Source organism: Triplophysa dalaica, chromosome 21 (assembly GCF_015846415.1).
Source record: "Triplophysa dalaica isolate WHDGS20190420 chromosome 21, ASM1584641v1, whole genome shotgun sequence".
Lineage (NCBI taxonomy): Eukaryota > Metazoa > Chordata > Actinopteri > Cypriniformes > Nemacheilidae > Triplophysa > Triplophysa dalaica.
In genome coordinates, this window is record NC_079562.1 from 7,607,167 (window position 1) to 7,635,085 (window position 27,919).

General features: G+C 39.1%; 1 protein-coding gene across 3 annotated transcripts in view; it reads left to right on the forward strand.

Moving 5' to 3' along the window:
• kaznb (kazrin, periplakin interacting protein b) overlaps window positions 1-27,919 on the forward strand; it is a 119,443-nt gene that overhangs the window by 34,240 nt on the left and 57,284 nt on the right. For all 3 annotated transcript variants that reach the window (XM_056734835.1, XM_056734834.1, XM_056734836.1), the window contains one exon: window positions 17,090-17,297. In XM_056734835.1, the coding sequence (XP_056590813.1) occupies window positions 17,090-17,297 (208 nt within the window). The remainder of the gene's footprint in view (window positions 1-17,089; window positions 17,298-27,919) is intronic.

A 27,919-nucleotide genomic window follows, 5' to 3' on the forward strand; every position in this document is an offset into this window, starting at 1 on the left:
GAGATGTGGGAGTCGGTTCGGCAAAGGACTGTCGAGACAGGAATCAAACTTTTGTCGCCGTGAGCACACTGCGCCAAATTTCGGCGCACTAAACCTCTAAAAATCCTTAACATTGTTTAATTGTAAACAATTTCTGCATGATAAGGAGGCCTGTTTTTAAGAAAACATCTTGGGTTTGATATTTTTTGGCAATATTTGCAAATAGCTATTTTTGTTTTAAAGCATAAAAATGACTAAATTATTTGAAATTGGTGAGGTAAGACATTTGAGAGTAGGACAGCATACTTATTGAAAAAAGTATTAATACTTTCAAAGGTGTTTTTCATGAAAACAAGATCCCTAAATAGAAAAGATTTATTTGCGGTCCGTTTAATTCATTAGTGACTAACATACAGATCTCCGATAATCTGCTCTCACGGGGCAGTGACAGACATCGGTTTTATCAGACTTCACTGATGCTGACACTTTCAACAGAAGAGCCATTGACACTTTCATCAAGAGATAAAGAGTTTTACCTGCGAAAGTGTCATTTGCTATAAAGAGGTGTAGTGTCTCATTTCTGCACCACCGACATTTTTCAAACTCATGCCATTGGTCAATGTTGTTGTGTCTCACTGATGGGGATGCTCACATATCAGTTTTTTAAAGCATCCATGTTAACACTTTTGGGGGAATAATGTATAAATGCCTTGTAGTTTACTAAAACTATTTGCTAGTCTGTTGAAAAAGCGAAAGGAGAAGTATTTTACAATAGAAAAAATGTCATGTCTTTTTAAAAAAAAGTTTGGGGTATTATGATGGTATCATATGGTATTACTGTATAACCATGCTAAAATATGATTTCATATCTATATACCATTGAATTATTATATGCATTAAGTCCTCTAGTTCAACCTACGCTTAGCACATGCAACTGGGATTAGGGAAATACTGTTTTACAGAAAATAAATAATACTGAACAAAACAGACTGATTTAGTTACAATGTTGCTGTTTGGCTATGCAAATGGTATCTTGCTTTCTTTGTAACGGTTGTCATCTACCTGATTAAAAAGAGCTCAGCAAGAATTGATAAATCCTTTTATCCAGTTTAAGCAAATAATCAGGACTATTTCATAAATATTTAACATCCAACTCATTCGGGCTGGTTAGTGGGCATTTAAACTTGTTTCTTGTGGGAAAATTCATCGTTAAAGTCGAAAATGTAACTCTGTTTCAAAACAAGTGGGGAATCTTTCACCTGTTGTGGGGGTAGAGGGTGTCGAGTGTAATGTGTAATCGCAGCAGGTACAAAATCCCTTCAGGCTTGATTTTCTGCGAAGCGTTTTTAGAGCTGATAGGAAGAGCTGTATGTGCATGCTTGCACGCTTTGGTAATTTTATTTTCAGCTGCTGCATACTTGCGGATGTGTTATGACTGTTTCGTTTAGGCTCGCTGTTATTCTTCCAGCCCGTAGGGTACTGAATATCTCTCAGACAGTTTCTTCCTCCGCCACACATTTCAGGGTCTGTGACAGTAGTCTCCGGGGAACCATCTCTCCAAATTAGAGCTTCAGAAACGTCCATGCAGAGATTACACAAAACCTTATAAAACAAACAAAACAACAAACCAATATTAAAGGGCAAGAAATATTAAAATGTCTGCCATAAAGAAACCCATTGAGGAAATTGAAATCGCACTTTTATGATGAGCAGCTAATAGTTTCAGGTTGGGAGGGGGACCATCATAAAGATTTTTACAGACAGTAACCTGTGGTGAATACTTGATGCCGTTCTTCTCAAAGAACTTAATAATGTCCAGCACATGAACATAAAATGTTGCTACTTGGCTCTTTTGATGTTTTGTATAATTAGTTGTGCTTGAGATTGTACGGTGTGTTCTGGGAGATGTTGGCTGATGCTTTTACTGACAGGATTATGAGTCTTTTGCATCACTGAGAATATACATCAGTTGTTTTGGCTCCAAGTAATTACACAGATTTTAGGAGCACTTGAAAGCATTTACTGTTGTAAAACTCGATTCAGAAGCAAAATAAATCCATTTGGCAAGCTTGTTTATTCCAGTAGGGGAGAGTTCACAATAATCCCCATCTTCTAAATGAACAGGCCAGACACATCACCATTTCCCCAAAATATCCCTTCAGTGCAATATCTCTGTACCCTAATGTCAGTAAATTACTTTCCCAGTTGGATGTTCACATTTGGTCAAAGAAATTGAGTTGTTTATTTTCCAATGCAGATGGTCTATGAAACAGGGCAGCTGTATAGCTGCAAATTGTACCGGTGTTAACATCAGATCAACAATTTTGTCTTGCTGAGAATAGTAAGTGCTTGTTGATATAAAAGATGTCCTTCACGGCACACATGCCGTAGCACGTGAGGATGTCAAAGCCAGGAGAACTTTTACAATATTTTATACATAGCCAACATATGCGAAAGAGGTATCAGACGTCGTTTTATTAAATGAAAATATTATGATAGTCATGTTAGCCCAAAGTTAATTAACCTTGCTCGTTCTGGGTATAATTAATATGGCAAAATTATAAAATGCCAAGGTCACCGATTATATAGGCATGATATTACTTTAAACAAATTCATTTGGAATGTTTCAGTCCCTATTGATTTTCCAACTAGGTTATGTAATCCCTCTGCACTTGACCTTTTGTCCAACATAATTTAATATCTCAAAGGAAATGAAATCAATTCCAGGCTTACCTTGATGCTGTCTGAAGATAAACATTAAAGCACTTGAACTTAAACATGAGAACCCAAAGACGAAGAACGAGTGTTTTAATTTCAGTTACACTTTTATGTTTTGACCTGTATTTAACAATTTAATTGTATTAGGGTTTTTTTAAGTTCACCCAAAATGAGTTTTTAATCATTTACCCACCCTCTTGTCATTTCAATGCTATGTTACTTTCTTTCTTCCATAGAAAGCAAGTTTAACATGACAAGATGGGGAGTAAATGATGACCGAATTTTCCGGTTTAGGATGAACTATCCCTTTAAATCCTGAAGAACACAAAATAACCTCATCTCACTGTTGATCGAAATGGGTTATTTACTTCTGGATTTTGCAGGGCAGATTTACTCTTCCTCAAATCTTGTACACTTGCCACATAGCATTAAATTATAAGTGTAACACATTTTGGATTCTGAGCAGATTTATTTCTAATGTAGGTTAGCAGGAGGGATTGACGTGTGAGAGGACAACATATAAATGTGCTCTCAATATAAATCAAAACGTGGGACAGATGCACCTACACTTATACTGTAAATAGAAATCCAATGGCAGGCCTCGAGACTATTTTTTTATAAACATTTTGATTCCGAACGTCTAGGTGGATCATAAAATAATGGACAAATCGGCTGGTGGTTCATTGTCAGCATAAACTCCACCCACGCTGTAGGTGTCCTGCCCCGAATACTCTGTGTCATTATATTGGATTGACAGCTAGATTCTTGATACTGTAATTCAGACAGAATCAGAAGGTGTTTCTCCGATTGATTCAACTGATCGGCCTTCACTTTCCACACCATCCACACACCATGTGTCAGCTGTCAAACCTGAAGCGAAATCATCGAATGCACCCCAAAGATTGAGGATGTTCTCGTCTACTTCCTAGTAAAACCCAGTGTGTCTGAAATGGCCAAATTGAATAGTATCTTACAATCAATGCAGAAATTCTTCACATTCTTTGTTTTATTTAAACAAACAGTTTAAAATATATCTTGAAATCAGGTTGGAACAATGAGATGTATTGATATTTACGTTACCTCCATGACTGGCATGGCAGCCTCAATTTCTAAATTTCTTGATGGTTTCAGTTCCTCCTCAGAGGTCGTGAAATTTGAGCAAAATAATTTCCCTTTTTGGTATTCTTTACTTTAAAAGAAAGGCCATGCATGAATAAACGAATCATGCCTGTTATGTATTGTGCAACATTGCATTTTGTAAATGGGACATTTACTTGAACATTCAGTTTTCTGTGTCATTATTGGATTAGCCTTGTGAGGTGATTCATCAGTTAAAGGAGCTCTGTGCACCGTAAATTTAGCATAGGATGTAATGTTTGTCATTGGTGCCTCAGTGAATTATTAGACCTCGTATCATCTTGGGTTGAGTGACATGTACAGTAATGCTCAGATGTAAAACGTTATGGAAATATTTTTGGTAAACATATGTCAAGTAAATAATTTCCCCTCACGCCGCTCCCTCTGCTCGCAAGGGTTTTTTGAAGCGCGAGTCCAGTAATGCAATAAATAAGGAGTATAGCAATATTAATTTGCAACAGATTTTCCTGTTTGGCGACTTCTAGATTGATCACTTCTGGGAAGGGAGAAGCTGCACCGAATCTGTCTCACATGAACCGGAACTGAAAAGCGGGTGATCACTGCAAATATCCTGCGAGATACGCGCAAGCAATTGAAATTTATCATTAGCGACAGACGCAGACAAGAGCAATAAATTATCTTCAGTTTTATTGTAAATACTGTACACAGACAGCTAATAATAAATGAGGTAATATGGGATCAAAATGCTAAAGATGTAATCATAGATTTTCTTGACGCATAGTTACGTATACAGAATGACAATATGATGTTGTGACCTCAGAAGCTCACCGCTAAATGTTGACAAACTTTGTAGCTCAATAGCACGTAATATGGCTAATTTGTGTGTTTGTGAGAAGAGCAGGTCGTAACTTGCAGAGCTGTTTGGCATTTCTGCAGCTCGGCCCTTAGGGCCTGATTAGAATGCTGAGCCATATAAAGTCTGCAGACACAGGTGAGCGGGGTGCGAGAGATCGCTGACAGTATTGCTCCTTCATTTTCACTGTTTCTAGAAAAATCAGGAAGGGTTTTAAAGGTCCCATAGGTCTTCTGTTCATTTAGCTGTTTGCTAAATGCCACAGCATTTGCATTTGTCAGTGACGACGTGTACGTATTTTTTGACAGAGAATCATTATATTCATATTTATTTTCTAGTATTTATTATTTATTTTGTACATTTATACTAGTATTGTAGACAGGAAACTTATATAATGTTTTAGTATGTTATGATGGGTATCGCATGTGATGTGTGTTGTTGCGTTATGTTATGTGTTATTTTTATGTTCTCAGTTATGTTATGCTTTGTGTTGTTATGCATTGCGTTGTTTTATGTTTCGTGTTGTGTTAGCGTAGTGTAAAGTTATGCATTATATTTTGCGTTAAGTTATGTTTTGACGTGGTTATGTTTCATGTTTTGTTTTGTTTCTTGTTGTGTTTCGTGTAATGCATGCATGCATACATACAGTGGAACGAAACGTTTTTTCAGTAATTTCAGAAATCTCACTTATCTCATTTTCTATTACCAGCATGTTTTAACTCGAGTCTATAGACCTTCCAGTGACCACTTACTGCGCAGGCAGCGTTACTTTAGACATGCATTGCAGTATTATGTTAAAAATAAAGCCTTTAGACACCCTCTCCTTCGCATCCGTGTTAGAGCGCACTGCGCCGATCTCTTTGAGCGAGGTCTGTAATTGCATCCCCTCAAAGGGTGAGGAAATCAATTAAACATCACAGCCAGTACTAAGGGGGCAGCCCTCACACATATCATCCATGTCATCACGACGAATTCCCCTCACACACCTTACGCCGCAATGTGCCACACACCTTTTGCCAACACGCAAAGACTAAAACAACCAGCCCTTGATCCACACAAAGAATAAAGAATTATGACAATGTATTCTCCCTGGAGAGCCTGGGGAGGTAGGGTATAGTAAGGGGCCAGCAGGCGGCAGAAGAGAGAATGTGAAGTTAAAGAGGGGAAATTACAGCACAAAATTAAGGTTGCAGCAGTGAGCTGCTCCCTTTAGTTTCCCTCACAGCTGCAGCTCCACGTTTGCTTTAGCTGCATTGCAGCCTTTTTCAGGTACACATGCATTACCTCATTGTCTTCTGATACAAAAACTGAAGGAGTGTTTGTAAGAGCTAGTAGATGTTGTTACAAGTCATTTAAAGAACATTGAAATGAAATGATTTTGCAATGCTTGCAAGGATGCATTGTTTTAATATTCCCCAGAGATAGATTTGGTTATAAATTTGTTTGTCAAAACCTACCCCTAATTCTGCAAGTTAATATTTCAGACAGATTCAAATACAAGTTTCGTATGACTATTGCAGACTTTAAGAGGATTTTTTTATGTACTTGATGTCATTGTTAGACATATTTCTCATATATTTGACCTTAAGGCCACTTCATGATGCAAAAGCTAGCTCGCAATGTGCGTCATTTTTCTTACACACTGGATAGAAAACCCGACTGGCCCATCATCATGAGCTCTGATGTACCGCTGTATTTAGACGCCTATGCTTACCTAAACTGTCACACAATTTCTAAGCCGCCCTGCAAATGTAACTATGCGTTTTATTTTTAAATATTTATCTGCGATAAACATCACATGCATATGTTTGCGCAAAGTTAACAGTTCTTTAAACTGAACGTAACTCATGCGAGGTCTGTGAACTCAAACTGTCCCAAGTGCAACGCTCGCAATAGTCACATGTCACCCACTCCACCATTGATTTTTTTGCATGCGTCATTTGCTGTGAGCACAAGTGAATTGTAATAGAGCTATTTATTCACGTGCGTAAATCGGAAAAGCAATACTTTTCAGAGGTAATGATTAGATCATCATTGCAATGGGAGGCATGAGTGTTCTCATTTCTCTAAATCATTACCCACAAACCCCCTCAAACGTGCGTTTCATTCATCCCCCGCTCTTGAAACAGTCTCATCGCTTCATAATCAAAATCACATTATTCAAATTTGTGAATGTCGCAGCGGCCATGGGGCAAACAAGAAATCAAACCGATTTTGAACCATAAATGAGTTTTATTCACACGCGCTGTGCCCTTTAGCTGCGGTATTAAAAGTTTTAAAAGACCCTCCTTTTTTAGTCCGTTCTCTTTGTTTCAAAACTTTGTGTCTGGAAAAAATGCAAGTGAGAAGACCCGTTTGTCTAACCGTCTTTGTCAGAAAAGGGCAATTACGCGCAACGGTGGCAGTAATAGCAGTTCTGCTTAGACCTGACAGTGAAAGGATAATGCCGGCACGTCTTAAATCTCTCTAGCTTGCATGGCGTCATTATAATGTACCTGCATCTCATCTCTGTATAGAGCCCAGATGCTATCTGATCATATTAAAGTGGCGTGCCACGAATTTAAGTCTGTGTCTTTTCGCAGCGGAAAATTCCTGAATGCATTCCAAACATTGTTGCATTTTGACATGGATTCGCATGTGATTTAATGGCCAGGCCCCTGTCGAAATTGAGCTCACCAACAAGGTTCGGTAAGAAGCGAGAGATTCTTTTTTGACGGTTCTTTCCAAACCTCCCAGGCAGGTCTTATCATAATCCCCATCACAGGCCTCAGAATCTCATCCCCACGACTCGCAGTATGTATTATCAGGGAGTGAAGAAAGTCATGTTGCTGTGTGGGGGTATTAGTCAGCTATCTAGAAATTTGGTGGGAGTGGGAACTAGTACTGGTGTGTGGAGAGAGGTGAGAGTGGGAGCGGGCCGTTCTATTGGTTGAGCTTTTGCGAGGTGTGGATTGTTATCATGCTGTCAAACTCCCAGGTCTTATCTAAGTCAGCACACCCGGGCTTCATTTATGTCGTCTTTTTTCTGTGTTTGAGCTGAAGGTTCCTTGCTAAGACCTAAGGGCTACATTTGAGGCATTGCTGATTTGGTGATGTTGTTTGCATTTGGTTTGGTTCAGCTCCCTGCGGAAAAGATCGCTGTTCACCAGAATGCAGACTGGTCCCCAGCGTGAGATAATGGATCTCGACCATGATTTTGTTTATCTGGACTTTTTACAGGCTACATATGTGAAGTCTGGCACAGAAGTGTTTAACTGAAATTAATGGAGATTTGTAATTATTCAATTAAAAAAAAAATTATAAATAGGTTTTATCGGACACACGTCTGCTGGCTTGAAGTTAACTTCCGCTCTGTGGTTTGGTTATAATATAACAATTAATAATATATTTAATTAATATAGTTAATATTAATATTTTATTGTATATTAATTGTATTAAATTAAAACTACTCAACAGTTACTGATTCTTGCGGAGGTCTACTGGAAGTTAAAGTCAGAGTAAACAACATTGAAATATGTGTTCTGATTTCGTAACACAACAGAATAGTGTCTTATTAACCACCCATCCAAATTTGAATGGAGAAAAAACATCCAAGTAAATAAAATAAGTGATCAAAATCTTGAAAATAATCAGGACTCTGCTCTCAAACGCTGGGGGCGTGTTCGCTGTTGGCGCTGAAGCCACACCCACTCGAATCGCTCACCCTGAGTCCCCAGCCCAGTAGGCTTTATGTGAATTATGTGAATATGTTTTATGAGAGGATTTGAATTTAAACATGCGCGAGTGAATGCCTGTGATATAGATGATTCAGGAGCAGGTTAAAAGGTATGCGTATTTGGCATGCTGTCCGGAGAGAGGGGTCCGAGCCCGGCAGTTTCTACCGAACACTGAGTACACTCCCCATGTCCGGGGAGAAGGCTCCGGACCCAAAGCGATGTGGTTACAAATAGCACCCGGCAATCTTCAAAGATAGCATTTGTGCACATAGGCAGCTTAGAGAGATAGGCCCCATAGGCAGTTTAATGGAAGTCTATTTAAATTTTAAACAAAGAGCGTCTTTGCTATAACCAATCACATATTTAAAAACTAAAAAATTTTTTTGCTAGAATTGCAATCAAAAGTTATTCAAAGTGAAAAATATACGTACATTTATTCAAACCAATCACGTTCCTCGTATGTTGTTATGGTTAGGTCTCCATCATTGGTTAGCTGTGAAAAGGGTGCATGACAAGATGTTTTTTCAAAAAAGTTGATCTTTTTTCCAACCTCAAAAGACACTGAGCTGCAGAAAAAGATGCCGGCGATGGCATTTAAAAAAGCGCTGAGGACTTTTTTAAAAACACTGTTTACTCCATAGGATTATGATTTAAAACAGACGCTAGCAGCTTCAATAAAGAAGTCAAGCTCTGAACACAGACCGCTATGTATATTCGTAGTGGTTCTCTCTTGAGCTGATAAGGTAGATGCTGAAATTGCTGATAGCGAACCAGCCGGGTGGATTGTCTGTTATTTGCCGTGAGATTTGTTTAGCTTGGCAGAGTGACAGCCTGAAAGCGTGTGCGAAAAGCTTACAACCCTGAGCTCGTGAATGAGCAGACACCTGATGCTTGGCGCTCTAGTGATAGGGGAGGGGCCATACATGCTTGGACGCACCATTGTGTCATCGATCCCCCGTTTTAGCCCCGCCCAAAAAATCCTGTAAAGAGAAATGATGAAAAACTGTTTAACTTCTTTGTGATGTGTTTCAGGAATACATTTCTAACATCTATAATGTGTTTAGAAACAATTCTCAGAATTACCCTGACTTTAAGATTGGGCCAAATGATGTTTGTTTATGTTGTTATTGCTGAAACCTACTATAGCTAATTATCGATAAGTAATCTACAGTAAAGGGATGGTAAAAAATTATACATATTCATCATTTTCTCCTTATGTCATTCCTAACCTGTATGACTTTGTTTCTTCTGAAGAACCACAAAGACTATTTTGAATAACCAAACAACATTGACCCCATTGACTTCCATTGTATGGACACTAAAATGCTGAAACATTTCTCAAAATATCTTCTTTTGTGTTCCACAGATGATTGAGTCATAATCAGATTTTGATTATATTTTATGCAAAGATTCTAAAAGAAATGTTTTCAGATTCCATTACTTGCACAATGTTTTTCCATTTGGTTGCCTTGGAGCTGGTCTTGTTTATCTCAGTGGTGATGTTGAGTGAAGTGTTAACTGCTATATCAGCGCCAGAACAGCAGAGTTTTAACGAGAAACGGCACGATTCGTTCCCCCTGTGCCTGCATGTGGAGAGCTGGGAGATGTACAGTACGCTTGCTTGGGTTCCGGGCCTAATTATTGTACCTTAATTCTCTGACATTGGTGTTTATAACATTTTTTTACTTTGAAGTAAATACACAACTTTATAGAGACGTGATTGAGTCTTTCCCTGTTTGCAGCGTATTGATAGTGATGGTTATTGCATCAAGTTTGACTGATAAGTGACGTGAGAGGTCTGGGACAGAGCTGTGCCCGGGCCTCGGGCTCCATTATTGTTCTATATTTGTTATTTTAGCAGTCAGCATATTCATTCAGCCCAATAAGAGGTGAAGAATGAGGGGCCAACTTCCGTCAGCAACCCCGGGCACCTCTCTGCATCAATGCCTCTCTGTCCCTTACAGCGGACACATGGGCCACCAAACCAGAGGCCAATTTTAGCTTCTGCCACACACAGACACACACACACAAATATGTACCCAAGGTTGCACTATTTAGACGTCTACACATTTTCTCGTTCGTGTAGAATCCACAATGCTTCTGAGCAGAGACTGCTTCTGTAATTACAGTTGAAGTGCTATTCTTATACTGTATGAATTATTGACTTCAGAAACTTTTTTGAGATTTCATGCCTAGTTGAAAGTGTTTAAGAAGCAAAAACATTTTTGTAAAAATGTAATCTTCAAATATTTTTCTTCTAAGTATCTGTAGATGAGACGTTCATAGATATTTAATCGGCTGTCACTGAATTGTTTAAAAGTGTTTGAAATCTGCTGACTTTATCCATCACAAGGACAAACGATTTTTGGAAGGTTTAAATGCCCTGCGGTGTGACATTGTATTCCATCGAAAACTATTGAATAGCATTTTGCCATTTTTTATACATGCATTTTTATGACCAATGTTAGTGGAGAGACTACATGAAATATTTGTTTTTGCTTGTGGTGAGGAAGGCCTGACGAGAGTTTCTACAATTCTACAAAAGCATTTAAGTGAAACCAAAAGGGTTCTTTTATAAATTATACAAATCATTTTTATTTCATAAATCTTGTTGTTTAAAGACATAAAACCCAAAATATGTTTTGAGATGTTATGTATCACATCCTATCAGTATGTCATATTAGTTTTAAATGTCATTGATGGCAGTCGTTCCCTGATATAGTTTCCCATGTTCATCAAAAACAACAAATCATCTTTATCCCAGCATCCACCCTTTAGGAAAGTGTGAGTTCAGTCTGTTCTTCATCAACAAGTCTGACTCGGGAAATGACACTGCACTTCCTGTGGTTTTGGACAGCCTGGTACTGCAGTTCATGCATTCAGTGTTGTCAGATTCTGTGGGAAGAGCCCTTGACCTAACACATGCCCATGATCTCTGTACCCGTCCCCCTCACTCCCCCTCACATGCACTTATGCTCACTCACACACTGACACGTGTGAGAAGGCAGTGAAAGGATTTTCACACAGCATAAGTTTCTTATCAAATAAAAGGTTACTAGTGCTCACCAAACTCTTTCAGAGGAGAACAGCAAAGATTCCAGTTTACCTGACATGAATCGATATTCAATTAACCACACTAGCTGCTCATAGTGACCGGTTATTGATAGATTTTTAAGTGCGATTGCTTAATCAAACACTAGTTTCAGCTGCAACCAAACAAACTGCAAACAAATGAAAAGCAACTTTTTAGACAGGATAGACCCAGAAGACACTTCTGGTGCAGAAGAGCATCATTACAGAAATTAAAATATTGTGTTATTTTCTAATTTGTGATTTCAGCTCACTGTTTTTTGTTTGATCTATTTTGTTTTATTTTTAATATGAAATTATTTTTTAATAGTTAGATTTCATTTTTATTTTATTACTTTATGTGAATGAGTGGATGTAAATTTACTTTGCATAAATGTAAAAGTGTTAATATTGATACAATCATCTCAGCGGTTGTGTTAATATTCTGCATGTTTTTAATGGCAATTTCTTTGTTTGTTAGTTTATCTGTCTATTAGTCTGTCTCTATTTCGGTCTATGTCTTAAGTTGTCTTTTTATTTATTCATTAATTTGCTTATTTATTTGTATTTTTACTAGTGGTGGGCCGTTAACGGCGTTAACGTGCTGCGTTAACGTGAGACTCTTATCGCGCGATAAAAAAAATGTCGCCGTTAATCTATTCTCAAAGTTGGGTTGGGAGCTGGGTCTATACTACGCAAGCTACGATGACTTTCACCTTCATATTTTAGCGCGGATGTATACCTAGCTGAATTGCACTGTACCGGGCGAGAACGAGATTTTTCAACACGCGTGATTCGCGCAATTCGCGCGGCCTCATCATCTCATGACCAGGGCTTCATTCGCGCGATTCGCGCCGCAAGTAGGTCTATCGCGTCTTTGCATTGACTTAACATGTAAATGACTCGCGCTTGACGCGCCATTCGCATTTGGTCTGAACACAACATAACGTTACTGTGTAATTACCACATCAAACGTGACGTGCTAACATGGATGCACCTTTGAAGCCGCCAGGTTGCTTCAGGGAAAATTTCCCAATGGAAACATCGACAAGACTAAGGTTGTTTGTGCAATGCGGAATTGGTTTAAAAAAAAAAAACTTTCGCTCAACAGGTAGTGGTCTAGCTTTAGTTGAAACCAGTAAATTTGTATTGGCACCTAATGTATTATGCCTCCTGTTTGACATATCGCTTGTTGCTCCCTAACTCTTTGTAAGTTGCTTTGGATAAAAGCATCTTCTTTATGACTAAATGTAAATGTACTGTAGGAGCTCTTCCAGTCTCAAGTACCACCTAAACGCAAAGCATCCCTTAGCTAATGCGGAAGAAAACACATGTACATCTTATTGAGCATAATTTATTTTCATCACCAATTATCATAGTAGAACAGCTTTCTCAAGCAGTTTGTGATGCATTTTGGAAACAGGTGATGAGCCCCTGGTCTAATGCGCCACCTGGCTTGAGACACCCGTTCTCAAAGACTTACTTTTAGTCATTATTTGGGTAGCACACATATTCTGAATTCCTTTGGCAGAATTCAAATGAGCCATATTAATCTAGATTAAAAAAAATCTATGCCCACCACTACTTTTTACAGTATTGATTTGTCTGTTTGCCTATTTATGTCAAATATGATGATATTTAAACATTTGACCTCAAGCTCAAGCAAAGGTTCTGACAGTTCCTTAAGTAATCCGACTGTTACCCGTGAAATGCTTGCAAGTAGTTTTCAATAAGTATTCATTTTACCTGCTGGGAACAGCAATAACAATGACTTGTTGGTAGCAGATGTACTTTTGATCTACATTGAGGGCCATCATAATGTATAAAGCCTGATAGAAATCCTTCTTGTGAAACAGAATCTTTTGTTTTGGCAGTTTTAAAGTTTTGTAGACAGCTTGAAATCTCTCTTGACCGTGGACCTGACTTGGTTTGGCAAACAGCCCGCACATATTCTTGGCAAAAGGCAGGTGACAACAACAGAGCCTGGGGAAAGGCCTTGTTGTAAAAGCCATGGAACAACTGTTAGCTGTCCAGTTCCTGCCCTTTGTGTTTTCCCACCGACATTCAGCATTGTTCACCCGGAATCCTTTGTGAGGCCTGGCGCGTTCCACTCAATGGAGGCAAGTTTTAATGCTGCTGAGATTGTTTCTCTGTCTTGAGCAGAATGGAACATAGCAAGCAACAGAATATCAAACACACTGGATGAGATCTTTTTAACATTCTTTCCTTTTTTCTCTTTGATTCTCTTTTTTTCGGTCTCTCAGACACTCCTTGTTTTCTTTCGAACTCTGTTGCGCTTTTATTTTGAGTGACTATAGTGGTTTCGGGGCTGGGGTTTGAAAACAAAGCTTTGCTTCATTGCCTTTTTTTAGCTTGAGTCTTTATTTCAGTATGAATGCTGTTTGCTCAACAGATGTGCCACTCATTGTATTTATTCCTTATGGAGATCCGTTTGTCTTGAACCTGCTTGTGGTTTTTCGTTGACTCAACAGGCACTTTTATTTTATGTATCACCCAGTTCTAAAGTATGTATTATCACAGATCAAGGTTTAAAGTGCTCCGCAAAAGTGTATTGCACTGTATTTTGCAATGCGTTACTGGCTGGACTCCCAGCTTGCACAACTAGACCTCTACAGATGATCCAGAATACAGCGGCAAGAGTAGTCTTTAATGAATCGACAGGGAGCACACATCATTCCTCTCTTCATTAAGATATATTGGGTTCCTAAAGTCGCCTATTATTTTAAACAATTTATGTTACTACAAGACAGACCAAACTAAAAAACATGTGCACTCACAAAAAACATTCAGCCTCAAGGACTGAGACGGTAAAATCTAAGTTTGTTGTGAAACTATAAATGTTAAGTGCTACTTTTTAGTCTGTTGTGGCCATTTCATCTCTGGAATTGCTTCTCCTGTGAATACCAATGAGGATGCGTCTCAGTCAGAGCTGTGAAATGATAGGTGTTGATCGTGTTTTTGATGTGATGGTTCACCAAATTTGCCTCCCGCACTCACACCCCCTCAATCTTTTCTTGGATTGGAATGATTTTGCTCATTTTCAGCCAATGTTTTGCTTTGAGAAATCTAAAAGGCACTCTGTTAAGGCAACCCAATGTTTATTATAGTCATAAGCTGGAGTTAGATTGGATGGGAACTATATGCAAAGATGTTCCACTACCGTTGATTCATGAAAAAGAATCATTGACAGTTCGTTTGTCTGTCCATTTCATTTGGTGTGTACAGTATATACAAAGAGTTTGATTACAAAATGAGATGACTCTGTTTAAAAAAGAATCTATTTTATGTTATCACGTTTTTAATGTGTTAGCTAGCTATATTTGTTTCACTTATGGCTTAGCTAAAAAAAATTAGTTTGATTGATATTATAGGATTTTTTTGATGTTTTTAAAACAGTGTTCTCATTTTGGAACCAAACTCATATTGTTGTTTTTCGTCTTATGTTGTTTATTACAGTTTAATTGTGTTTGTTTCGGAACAAATATTCAGGTTTAAAGTAAGCTCAGGTTTGCCAATTTGGGTCTTCCTTTTTGGAAATTAGACGAAAATTACAGTATTGTTTTGTGGGGAAGGGGTTGCACGTCGACATTAATGCTCTGACGCAACCTTTAAAGATTGATGTCGACTAGTCGCAGGTCATGTGATTTTGATACTGTACTTTTAAGAAGAGGCTGACTGTTCCAAGTGAGCTGCGCATAAGACGAATGGCATTCCCAACCACTTCAGAGGGATTCTGTCACACTCCCAGCAAAAATATATGTTGTTTTGTCCTGCTTCCTTAAACATTATTCACAATGTGTCCTGTTTCGTTCGCAACATTCACAAATTGATCTGACGCTTCAAAAGCTTGCAGGTAAAATTCAAGGCTAACTTTACATAGATTTCAGTGCGCTGTGCTTCCACACGCAGTTCTTTTCATATCTTTTCATACACTGCCCCCATCAAATCTTGTTGCAAAACATTTCCTAGCTCTTATTTTATTTATTAATGACGTCATCGACTAGTCGACATCAACACGACTTTTATCACATAATGGTCGGGGCCCACTATAGGGCTTCAACAAACTTTCTCATGATAACTTAAAATAATTTAAATAAGTTTAAACACGGCAATGTCATATTTTAAGATGTTCAGTTAAGACAGCTCAAACTTTCATTTTAGTCTAGGGCAAGTCTTTAGCATTGTCTGTGAAACCAGGCAAATATTCACACTTTAGTATAGGGGGCAATACTCGCTATTAACAAACCATTGATCACGACTTTTCCCCCCAATAAACTTTTGTTTTATTAATTTGTTGCTTATTAATAGTTATTAAGGTAGTTGTTAGATTAAGGTATTGGATAGGATTAGGGGATGTAGAGTATTGTAATGCAGAATATGTGCTTTTTACGTACTATTAAACAGCCAATATGCCAATAATAGGCATGCTAATAACAACTAGTCAATAGTGAGAATTGCCCCCTATATTGAAGTGCTACCAGGCAAATGTGGTTACACTTTTTTACAGAATATTGTTTTGTAAATTCTTAAATTTTGTCTTGTGGATATCTATTATGAAAGTTGTCTTCAGGCAATGGTAATTAAAAAACAAAAGCTAACTTTATATTTTTCTCTTAGTTTATAAAGATTTCGCTGGCAGTAGCTGTGTAAACTTTTTATTAAACTATGTAAACTGAGGACAATTTTACTTCCTGAATATGATTTCTGGGAAACCATAAACAGTTGGAGGTTCTAAAAACGAAATCATCCCGAAAACTTTTGACCCTGTCAAAAGATGGATCGCTTTCAGTGTAATTCCCTTACTTCCTGTGTGTAGAGGACAGGACTAATAGGCGTCTCATGTCCAGTGCTGAGGTTGCCTGGTTCCGCTCCCCTCAGTCGACTTTAGGTGACCCACCCCCATCCGCAACCACAAGTGTGGGGGAGAATTTCCAGGGACAAAAGAATGAATATGTAATGAATAGAAAGGGAAAGGGGTGGGAGTGTGTGTGCGTCAGGGAGAATAGATATATCCAGTTTGACAAGTGTTTGTTGAGGGATCCCTGGCACCGCTAAGCCCTTTGAGTAGAAGAAAATCTGCTCTCATCTTCCACCTCGAGCACGTACGAACGGTTACTTACCCAGCACAAAACACTCGTACAGAAAAGCCTCTTCAAAATCAAGGGCTGCAGTTCCCCGAGTTTTAAAAACATTGTACTTTAGATCCCTCCCTCTCTCCCCCCAGAAACTGGGCGCACATGGTACATTCCGAGAGCACGTTAAAAGAGAGCATGTCATCTTTCAATGCACTGTGTCCTCTCTGAAAGCAGCTGCTGGGAGCGGGTTTTTTCAGCGGGAAGTCTCCCTCACTCCTGTCTGCTGTTTCGTCCCCCCGTTGCATTCTTTCACACGCTCTCTCTCTCTTTCCGCCTCACGTTCGGCTCTCATTCTCACTGTAACAGAAAGCAGGTAGCGATACGGTCTTTCCAGCTGACATTTGGAGCAGAGCACACTTTGGATTTTTTCCTCTTCTGTGTCTGTTTTGTCTAAACTGTGGCAGCAAAGGAATAAAGGGAGAGAGAGAGGAACAACGGCTTCTTCTAGCCCCTGACAGTGTGCTTGACACCATGCGCCTCTTTGTGGATTTGCTTCTCAGGGGAAAATCCTGAAAATGATGGAGGACAACAAGCAACTGGCTCAACGGATCGATGGGGCCATCCAGTCAGCCAGCCAGGAGGTGAATAACCTGCGCTCAGAGCTCTCCGCGACCAGCCGCAGACTGGCCGAGTTGGGGGCGTGTAACCCCACCGGCCTGGAGAACAACCAGCAGAACCACCATCACCACCACCACCATCATCTACACGGTAAGAGAAGTTTCTCAAGTTTCTCTCAGTGTGGACTGTATGTTGCCGGTTTCAAGTAAAAGTGTTACAAATAGTTAACTTATTTGAAGGGAGTGGGTGGGAGGGGTCATTCTGTTAAGGAGAAGAAAGGTGAAGAAAAGAACAGGGAGGCAACTTATCCCGTTCTTCTGAGTCTTGTTCTGTTTCCTGGGTAGCCGGTGGGATGGGTTTCAAATGCAGATGTGACATATCAGACGAAGACTGGAAACGTTTTAGAATTTTACAACCAGAGAAAGAGAAAGAAAGAGAGAGAGAGAGATTCATAAGGTTGTCGTCAGAACTTTGGATTCACAGGGAAAAACATGAAACACGTGGTTTATTGTCAAAGCTAGAACTCTCAGTGAAGTGTTTTAATAGTTTAACAGTTTTTAAAATGTTTGTCAAATGTAATTTTAGCTTTATTTGCAAAGCTGTAAGTATGCTCTCTATAGGTTTACTTTCGTGAAATGTGTGAAACTGCGGGCTGTCAAAACATTACTCCTTGTTTCACTTTGCCTGTCATTGCAAAGTTGCATCCACTAATGGAATTTGTTTGCTAAACAAGGGTTGACGTCTGTGTAACCTAATAGAAATTATTTAACTATTTAATTTGGTGCCATTTGTGACACTGGTAGGTTCTGTTTTACACGTATTGTGGTAAGTGATAAGTGATAGTTCACCCAAAAATTTAAATTCTAACCTGTATGACTTTCTTCAGCAGAACACGAAATAAGATATTTTGAAGAATGTTTTTAACTGGCCCCCATTCACTTTTGTGTTTTGTGTCCGTACAATCAAAGTTAATGGGGGCCAGTGCTGTTCGGTTACCAACATTCTTCAAACTAAAGTCATGATGGTTTGAATTGAGAAGAGGGTGAGTAAATGATGACAGAATTTTCATTTTGGAGTGAACATTCACTTTAAAGCAGTCACAGTATTATCATAAAAAGTATCTGATGACCTCACATGACCTGTATTTGCCAGCGGCTTTCCTCCGTTGTCATTGGTTTTCTCTTTAAAGCCGTGTCTCCCCTGTGTGTGTGTCATCATTGTACGTATTGTGCCTCATCATTTGGGTTTCAGCTTATCAACTTTCATTTCGTGGCCATTCAAAAGAAAGTTAGGTGTGGTGCGATCCAGTCGATTCTGTTGTGGAGCTGTCGTAGCCCGAAGCCGGTTTCTGTCAGGCTGTAGGTCATGTTAAGCGGCTCAACCATGTGGACGATCGGTGTCCGGGTGTGCAGCCAGGGATCAACGTATTGATATTGTGTCAGGTTGATGATGTTATGAGAGTCACAGCATGCAGGGCAGATCGGCGTGCTCCTCCTATGGGTTCACTGCACTGCAGGCTGGCCAGCTCAAAGTATGCCGAGGCTCTTTCATGCGGGGATAGAGGGAGAGTGATGGAAAGCATGTGTTTGAACAGGTGTCATTAGCAGGACCTTTCTAAATGAATGTCATTGTATGAACAGCATGGCTCAACACAATACCGGTCTGCTCTCTCTCTCTTTTCACACGGGTTTAAGGCATCTCACTGCAGAGAACCCACATTCCTATTTAGCAGTGCGCTGATGTAATGCTCTCTCTCTCTCTCTCTCTCTCACACTCTCTCTCACTCTCTCTCGCTCGCTCTCTCTCTGCTTCTCTGTCAGGTGACTGTTTACATGTGAAACTGAAGGCTGAGCGAGCAGAATGTAATCAGATACACATTCCTCTCTCCTGCTGTATATGGGAGTCTCTGTCATAGTTTAAACAAAGTCACCCCCCCTCCCCTCCAAAAACAGCATTCCTAGCATCAGGCCTTTGGATTTAGTTCTGGTCACATCCTTCTGCGATTATCATGCCAAGGGCTGAGGGCCATAAACAGTTGTCGGTTTTTCTATTTGACTCTGTATCATTTTGTTGCACATTCACGTGAGCGCTTATGTTGCAACATTTTCCACTAATATGGCCTTTTTCAAGCTACAAAACTATTTATTGCTTCCAATAACTGTTTAATGTGGCTAAATTCCTCCTAATTTATGTTGAACAACACAAGAAACGTTTGACTATAATGAATATAGCTAAGTCTGGGTTTAATATGTTGTGATGGAGAGATGGAGAGCTCTAGACCTCTTACATCTTTAGTGATGACAATTGAAGTTTGTGATGACAAGATCCATGAGAGGATATTAAAAACGAAATATAAAAAGTCTTAAGCTTAAGTTACAGGCACAGTGCTATGGTTTTGTGGGACGTTGCCTGGGATTTTGGTTGGTTATCGGTTCCCTGCTAACTGGTTGTCAGGATGTTGCTAGGGTTTTCGGTATGGTTGCTAGGTTGTTGCTACCTGTCAAAACACAATTTAAATGGATAGTTCACCCAAAAATTTAATTTCTGTCATTCTCTCACCCTAAAGTAATTTTAAACCTTGAACCTGTTAAACACAAAAGAAGATATTTTGATGAATGTGGGAAACCGTTGTGGGGTACCATTTACTACCAAATTTATTATTTCCTCCTATGGTAGTCAATGGTGCCCCAGAACTGTTTGGTTACAAACATTCTTCCAAATATCTTTTTTAGTGTTCAGCAGAAAAAGGAAAGTTATACATGTTTTAAGGATGAATGAATGATGACAGAATTTTAATTTTTGAGTGAACTATCCCTTTATCACCCTTTCTTGCTTTCCTCAACCATCCAATATTTTTTTCGTAAGCCTAAGTAATAGTTATGCTTGTCTTAGCAAACACAACCAACAAGACAAACATTACATTAAAATGATGTTGCTCCTGTTATAGAAGGAAGAATGTGATTATCCTTATCAGATTAAGATTGAAGTTTAGACTCATGTGCATGTCAGATTCAGATGATTCACATACTGTATTAGAAGGAATTACATCTGTGAATGAAGCAGTACGTGGAATATTATTACCTAGAACATAATTGAATGTGCTTTTCCTCTAGTTTACTGCATTATTGTAACCCACTGAAGCATTTTTTGCATAACTGTTGACACTTCTAGCTGTCATTCATCATTGCAAGAAGTGAAAATGTTTACATTAAGTTTTTTTCAAATGTTAACATTAAATATAATTTAAATAAAAATAATTGTAATATTTATTTATAATTATATATAATTTATAATATTATAATTATAGATAATAATTAAATAAAAAACAAATAATTAATTGTAATTAATTTAGTTAAAATCATTATGGTCTCTGTAACCTCAGTATTGAGAGTATTCGAAATAATGTTGTGCGTGGTTCACAGGATTTTTTTGTTCAAAGACATTAACATGCTTTGTGCCTATCGTACCTGCTTTGTCCTTCATCATATTAGAAATGTCTCTCTCTAGTCAAGGGCAGACATGTCGTTCCTGTGAGATTCTAAATAATTCAGAGCCATATGGATGCTGTTTTTGTCCTGTCATCAATTATCCCAACAAATCGTTTGCTGTACAAGTCACTTTTATTTCATAAATCTCTGACTATTTTATCAATCATAGAAATACAGAGACGATATATTTGCAGATAATCTAAATTGGAATCAGCCATATACTTGAAAATCAATGCCGCTAAAGCCTAATACATTATTTACAATTCTGGCTGGATGATCCTCAGAAGTCAAAGAATTTAAAGTGGCATAAAAAGTGAGGTATCCCTACAAAGTTCTCCTCTCTTTCTTTCTTTCTTTCTTTCTTTCTTTCTTTCTTTCTTTTTTCCTTCTTTCCTTCTTTCCTTCTTTCCTTCCTTCCTTCCTTCCTTCCTTTCTTTCTTTCTTTCTTTCTTTCATTCTTTCCTTCCTTCCTTCCTTACATTCATTCATTCTTTCTTTCTTTCTTTCTTTCTTTCTTTCTTTTCGTTCTGAGTTCTGAGTTCTGAGTTCTGAGTTCTAGAACAAAGACATGGTTTCAACCAGAGTACAATGCAGCTCTAAACTAAAGCAATTGGAGGCGCAAAGGGTAAAAAATAAAATGTACTTCCTAGACGCTCTGTTGAGCTTCTTTCTCACATCTCACACTGGGAGAGTTGACAGACTCCCCAGAGAGGAGCTCTTACATGACAAATGAGAAAAACTCTAATGGAATGACATCTGCACACCCTTGACTGGCTGATGATTATTCTGAAGTTACAAATTGGGCAAGTCACCATTCAGATTGAGTAACGCTTCAGAGGTGAGCGGAATTACACCTGGAGGGAGATGATGACAGAAATTTGGAAGATGATTGAGATTTATGGAAAACCTTATTTTAAATGAATAATCTGTTTTTATTGTCTCAACATCATAACCTAATTTTGTTGACTTTGTAGAACACGCATGTTTTGTTCATTTCATGCAGATTCAATAGGCTTTTAAGCTTAAAAAAACGGCATGAAAATATCATGAAAGTGGTCCATAGGACTCATTCACTATATTCCAAATGCTTACAGTATCTTTTTCTAAAAAGCAAATGACATCAGATTTAAAATGTGCCCTAGAAGAGTTTATGAGAGATCCAAAGCATCCTATCAGTGAACCATTTAAAAAAATCTATAGTATGATATAAAAAATTATAAACTGTGTAACATACATTTCACAACAGATATACAGGGTTTAGACCAATGTGTTTGCAGAAAAGAAACAATGAGAAAACAAGAATCAATGTGCAATTTCTCTGTGAATGGCAGTAGGTAATGGTGCGAATGGGCTCCTGGCAGATGGTTATAGTGCAAATGGGCCTCTGGCATTACTTATGGCATGAGAGAGTGTCCTGCCACGCTGGCGCATTGACTCTGAAAGCTGACGGGCCCATGGACCAGAACAAGAACTGAATTAGATGATCAGAAAACCCGAATAAATCTCCAAATCCGTGTAAGAATAGTTGTCTTAAAAGGTTTTTTATTGTTGTTGGCTGACTTCATTCTTACAGTAGGAGCAGAACGTGTGAACTGTTCTCACAATGAAAATAGATGAAAACCAGTAGGACATAAATACGTTGTAGAAGCATTATAAACGTTGTCCATACAAGCATCAAAATACACCATAGTAGAATGAAATATTGAATGAAGTATTTCCTTTATCAGAATCATTATTTTACTTTCATATTCGCCCTAAAATGGCGTCGGCTTCACTGCTTCACCAAGCGAGCTGCTGTAGACAGCTGAAAAAATAAGTCAGTCTAACTGTCCAATTCATCTTTTCTGAGCTCTGGTGAATGGGCTTACGCTCATAATTTTAACATCTCCCTCCCAGCTCAACAAATAGCAACCCTACTAGCGAGGCTAATGCAAAATTTAAAGTGATATGAGAGATTGTGACAAGCCATTAAGAAAATAACCACATGACAGCGCCGCCAGCATCGGTGGCAATAGCCTGAAGCACTAGGCACAGTGTTAAGGAGCCTTCGGTGGAGCTTATGGCTTTGCAGTGCCCCCGTGATTTATGCCGGCACTAGTCGGAGTAGTGCAATCCCCCCCACGACCCTGAGAGAGCGATAACCAGAGAGAGATACGATGAAGTGAACTCAATAAAGGACTCTAGACGAAGGTGACGTTTGAAATTGCTTTTAAATCAGCGTTTGGGAGTTGTTACGCCTCATAGATTTTGTGGTATTTTATCTGGTCTGAATTTTTGAGGATTTCTTGGAAAGGTTATAGAGTCGGCTTGGTCTGTGGAACCCAATGATATGTCTTGCCTCAGTTTCTTCTTAAGTTCCTCTCGGTGGACGAAACAACTAGTAAAATCTGCTGGTTTGAATTCTGTCGGTTAAAATTTCCCCAGACTGACAGAAAACAAAACTAGTTCTGTCATCTTTAAGCACTTTAGTCAGTAGAAATACATCTGTGGTGTGAGAACAGTGCTGTTCTGGCCTGAGAAACAGCATCGCTTCGGAGGAAACGAGCACCTGTAATTTTCTTCTCAGGTTTCTTTTGTCCAAGTCTAGGTGTGATCTCTGGTTATCTAAATCAGTGTACTAAAGAAGAATTATAGCATGAAGAGAACAGCCTTGTTTTTGAAGTAGAGAGAAAGTATCTCTTTCCCCATCTCCTCATGGGACTTCCCTGCCTTCCTGTGGGCTCCTTGAGTGTGGGGAGAGTGTTCAAAGCCCCTCTCCTCTTCTCACACCACTCCCATCTTTTCCTTCCCCTCCGTCTCAAAACCGCAGGGTGGCCCCCTGAGCCACACCCTATCTGTGACCATTGCTGTGTGGGGTGAAATGTGTCCATACAATAGCCCGAGGCAGACCCTTGCCACGGGGGACTGATAAATAACCCGAAAACACACACACATACGATTTTTCTCCAGAGACTTTATTACCAGCTGTGAGCTTAAACACATTTTGTGGGAGAAAAAATGCTGTTTGCCCTTTCGCAGGAGTAGTTGTAGATCATTCCCTCTCATATTTCCCCAGTCCTTGAAGACTCCAGAAGGAAAACTGTTTTAGGAATTACTAATGTTCCATTGCAGAAGTTTAATTGGGCTAAAATAAAACACTTCTTATTGGAATGCAACTTTGCTGAACTTTATTATAGCATTTAAGTATACGTTTACAAAATATATTAAGGGCAAGATGTCCATTCTTTAAAGAGTACATATTACGAGATCATGAAAATTACATTTCATGCAGTGTGTAATGTTGCCGTGTGTAAGCAGTTGTAAAGCTAAAAAGTTATTGGCCTGGAAAAAGGGAGTTAACTCTGAATCACGCAAAAGAGTCGTCCCTACTCCGATTCGCCAACCGCTGTGTATTTACGTCACCACATATAGTCCCCGCCTACCTTTTGCTAGGACTGCCCGCAAAACTTCAATCTTCTCCCCCAAAGACTGTAGCTCGTGAGCCTCGTTCGCCCAATTAGACCAATCATAGCAGACTAGACCGTCTAAACAACCAGATCAGAGTATGCTGGTGGAAAGGAGGGGACTAGATGGATGATTCGCCAAACTTTCTGAGTCAGTGAAGAAGTAAGGTAAGAAAACCTGGACACACATGTGAAAGTGACGTCTACGCATGCTCCTTCACCCACTCTCCTTGGTTGACGCGTGGGCGTGCCAGGTTAAGGATGAGAAGCATGAAACACTGTTGGATCCCCACTTTAATAGGCCCACTGCTGGTAACAAAGTAGAAAAACATCAATGTGTATTTAGAAAATCATTATAGATTCTCTTTCTTTCATACTGGTGCTGAAGATAGAAAATTAAAATTTTCGACTGCCCTGTCAAATGCCTTTTAGACTCTCTGCTTTGCTCAGGGTCCCCTGGTAAACTGTCCATCTCTGCAGCTGCCCGCAGTCACAGTAATGGTGGTAAGAGCGCCGCCGGGCCCAGCAGCAGATGGCCCCGGCGTCAACACCAGTCAATGACATCAACATGCGCTTCAAGAAACATCCAGATGCAAGCAGCTAAGCAGAACGGGGAGAAAGATGCTCCCTGTTGTGATAACTTCATGACAGGGGCTAAAGCAAAATGTGTTGGCAAGGCTAAAGTGACGTTAGTTACAGACTTTCAGCTAAAAGAAAAATGACAGGAGTGATCACAGTTTTTCTTTAAGTTTGCCTAAATGGTATCATATTTTTTGGTCTGTAGCTGAGGCAAGATGTGATTAAAGTAATCCTTCACCCATAAATACAATGCCATCTTCCACATCATGCCTCATGTGGAAGATGGCATTGTAAACATCTTTGAAAATATTTCTGCTGTGTTCTGCAGATGAGAAGTGAAATGCTTAGGAATGACTTGAGGTGGAGTAACGATGACAGAGTTTTAATTTCTGGTGAACTGTCTCTTTAAATAACTATATGAAGATTGGAGTAAGCTCTAAAATGGCATTTTACCAAATCTCCTCTATTCTTTCTGTTGTTTGGTCATCTCTTGGCCACGGGTTACATGAGATATAATTCTTTATCCAAAGAATGAAAGATTGGTGAGGTGCAGTACTGTGCTCGGTTTCATGCTTCGCTGCTAGTCCTCCTTTCTCCTCTCCTCATCGCTCTCCCCGCTCTCTCCTCTTCACAGCCCACTGCACGCTGTCTTTCTCTCAGCCTCTCTCTCTAGGCCCTCTTATCATTGCACAATAAACTGTGACACGCCACATATTTTCTCAGTGGATGATACTTACAGGTCTGGCAGGAAATGAGGCATTATGCATTCTTCAGGTCATTTATATCGTTTTTTTAGAACTTGAGGTTTATGAAGACCATATGTTATCCTCTATAAGCTTCATTCTATGGATTGCTAAGTGAAATAGCGCTTCCTGTGCCCGTTTCGGATGGATACGTCAGACATGTCATCCATTCTGGTGCACATCTGGAGATAATCAGAGGGATAGCTGCGAATACTAGGGACTGTAGATTTGATAGAGGGGTGATGTTCCTCAAATATGCTTAGATCTGTGCAGGTGGGACCTTTAGGTTAAAATGGCTATAGACCGACAAATTTACTCTCTTTTTTGTGTAAATGGGGTCTGGTATTAGACTTTCATCACTCTTAAGATATTGATGTCGAAACATCTGGTTGACCACAACAACTCTGTGAAAGTTTTGTTATTACCCATGGGAAGGAATGTTCTTGCTTCTCTGTTAAATGAACAGGAAGTTGAAAAGGTTTCCAGTTTCACCAGCAATGCTGATAAAATATCACAATTCTCATGGTATGGTCAAAGGTTTACAGTCACTTGACTAAAAAGGTCTTTGGATAAAAGCGATAAAAGCGTCTGCTAAAAATGTCTAAATGTCTTTACAATGTTCTTAAAGAAGAGGTAATACACGCAGTTTCACAACTACAGCACAAGCACATTATACATCATCACATTATCACTGCATAACTGTTGATTTACTAGAAAGTTAGTGTTTTTTACAATATGCATGTACACACCGATTGCCAACAAAACAAAAACATCTGACTTAGTTGTACTTACCCCGCGCGGTTCATGTCTGGCATATTTTAGCACTGGGACAGCGCCATCTATCAGTTTCAAACAATCTCCAAATCCAGCATTGTATCCACCGTTTATATAACATTCATCGTCAACATGTAGTGAGCAAACAAACACAGCTAAACTTCCGTCAGCTGAGTGAAGGGGTGTTGATGGGCGTGGTCTTTCTCAGGCTGGCTGGTTGACGCATCGGCGTGCTCTTTTACTGGCTGGATGATGAGGGGGCATGCTTTTCCGGGTGAATTGTCTAATAAGGGACTAAAAACCCTCGTTACGAAATGGGAATATAAATTCGAAGAAAAACTTTCCGAAACCTTTACGAACCCTGGTGGATTGAATCGAGCACATATTATGAAATAATACATGTTTTTAGATTTTGCAATAAAAAATATTATATTTTAATTCAATTAAATATATTTAGATGTTAGATTATTATGTAATATAAAATATAATATTTATTTTATAAATAAATACAAATAAATAATACATTAATAAGTATATTATAAATATTAAACATTTAAGCAGCAAAACCTACTCTGTACTAGGGCTGCACGATATTGAAAAAAACGTACATTGCGATATTTATTTCTTCTGCGATATATATTGCGATGTGTAGAAATACAGAACTGTTCATCAGATGTCTTGAATTTCTCCAAAAATAAATATGCCTGGGATGGCAACTTGAGAAAAATAAGTGCGTGATGGTATAACATAACGCTTGTCAAGTGACCGGATCATGTTTGCAAAACCCGCGTTGGTCACCGTGTTAATTGGTACCATGTCTTTCGCCAGGTGAAATGTTATCGCATCCGCGATCTCTTTATGCCGCTTGGAACCCTTCGCATATGGTGTAACACTGGCAAACGCATCCGAAATAGTTTTTTGCTTTGGACGGCAATCAGATCTGGCTTTGCACTCGTCATACAGAGCTCTGTGGTGCCGACTTAAATGATCAAACAAATTAGTTGTGTTTCCGCGTGTTGTGGCAACTACTGCACGGCCCCCCCACAAAGTACCTGTTTTTGGTCAACATAATCCTTTCTGTAGCCAAAATATTTTCAAATAATTGACGATGCGCTTCTTTTTGCCACCAAGTCGTCCATTTCGGTGCTTTTCTCCCGTTCCTCGCTCATTTCGTCATGCGCACGCATGCAAAGGCTGCGTGTCAAAAACGTGAAGCAACAACATGTGCTTTGTAAAAAAAAAAGCACCCATAAATCAGAATTCATTACTTTATATCAGGCAAATATAGAAAAAAAACACCTCGTGCGATGTGACTATTGCGCATGCGTACATCGCGATATCGATGCTAAAACGATAAATCGTGCAGCCTTACTCTGTACCCACAAATAAACACAAAACCCATATATAAAGGAACACGTTTCATAAATGTAGAGATCACAGCTCCTTCTGTCGTACCTCGTCTCTTTTTCCTTTTTCTCTTTTCTCTGTAGGGGGTGTAGATGATCTGAGTTTAAGAATCAATCTCCCATCCTATTTTCTTTCCAGCCGCACAAATCCAGCCCAGAGTTTTCATCTCAAATCAACCAAATCTTGCTCGAGTCCAGACTTCAAAAGACTAGAACTTTTGCAAAAGAAATGGAAAGATGCTTGAGCACCCATTCGAAAAGTCCTAGCACATCCTATTAAATTCCCCCATTGCCTTTGCTGTAAAAAGGCTAGAAAAAGACTACCTTCCCCAGGCTGTA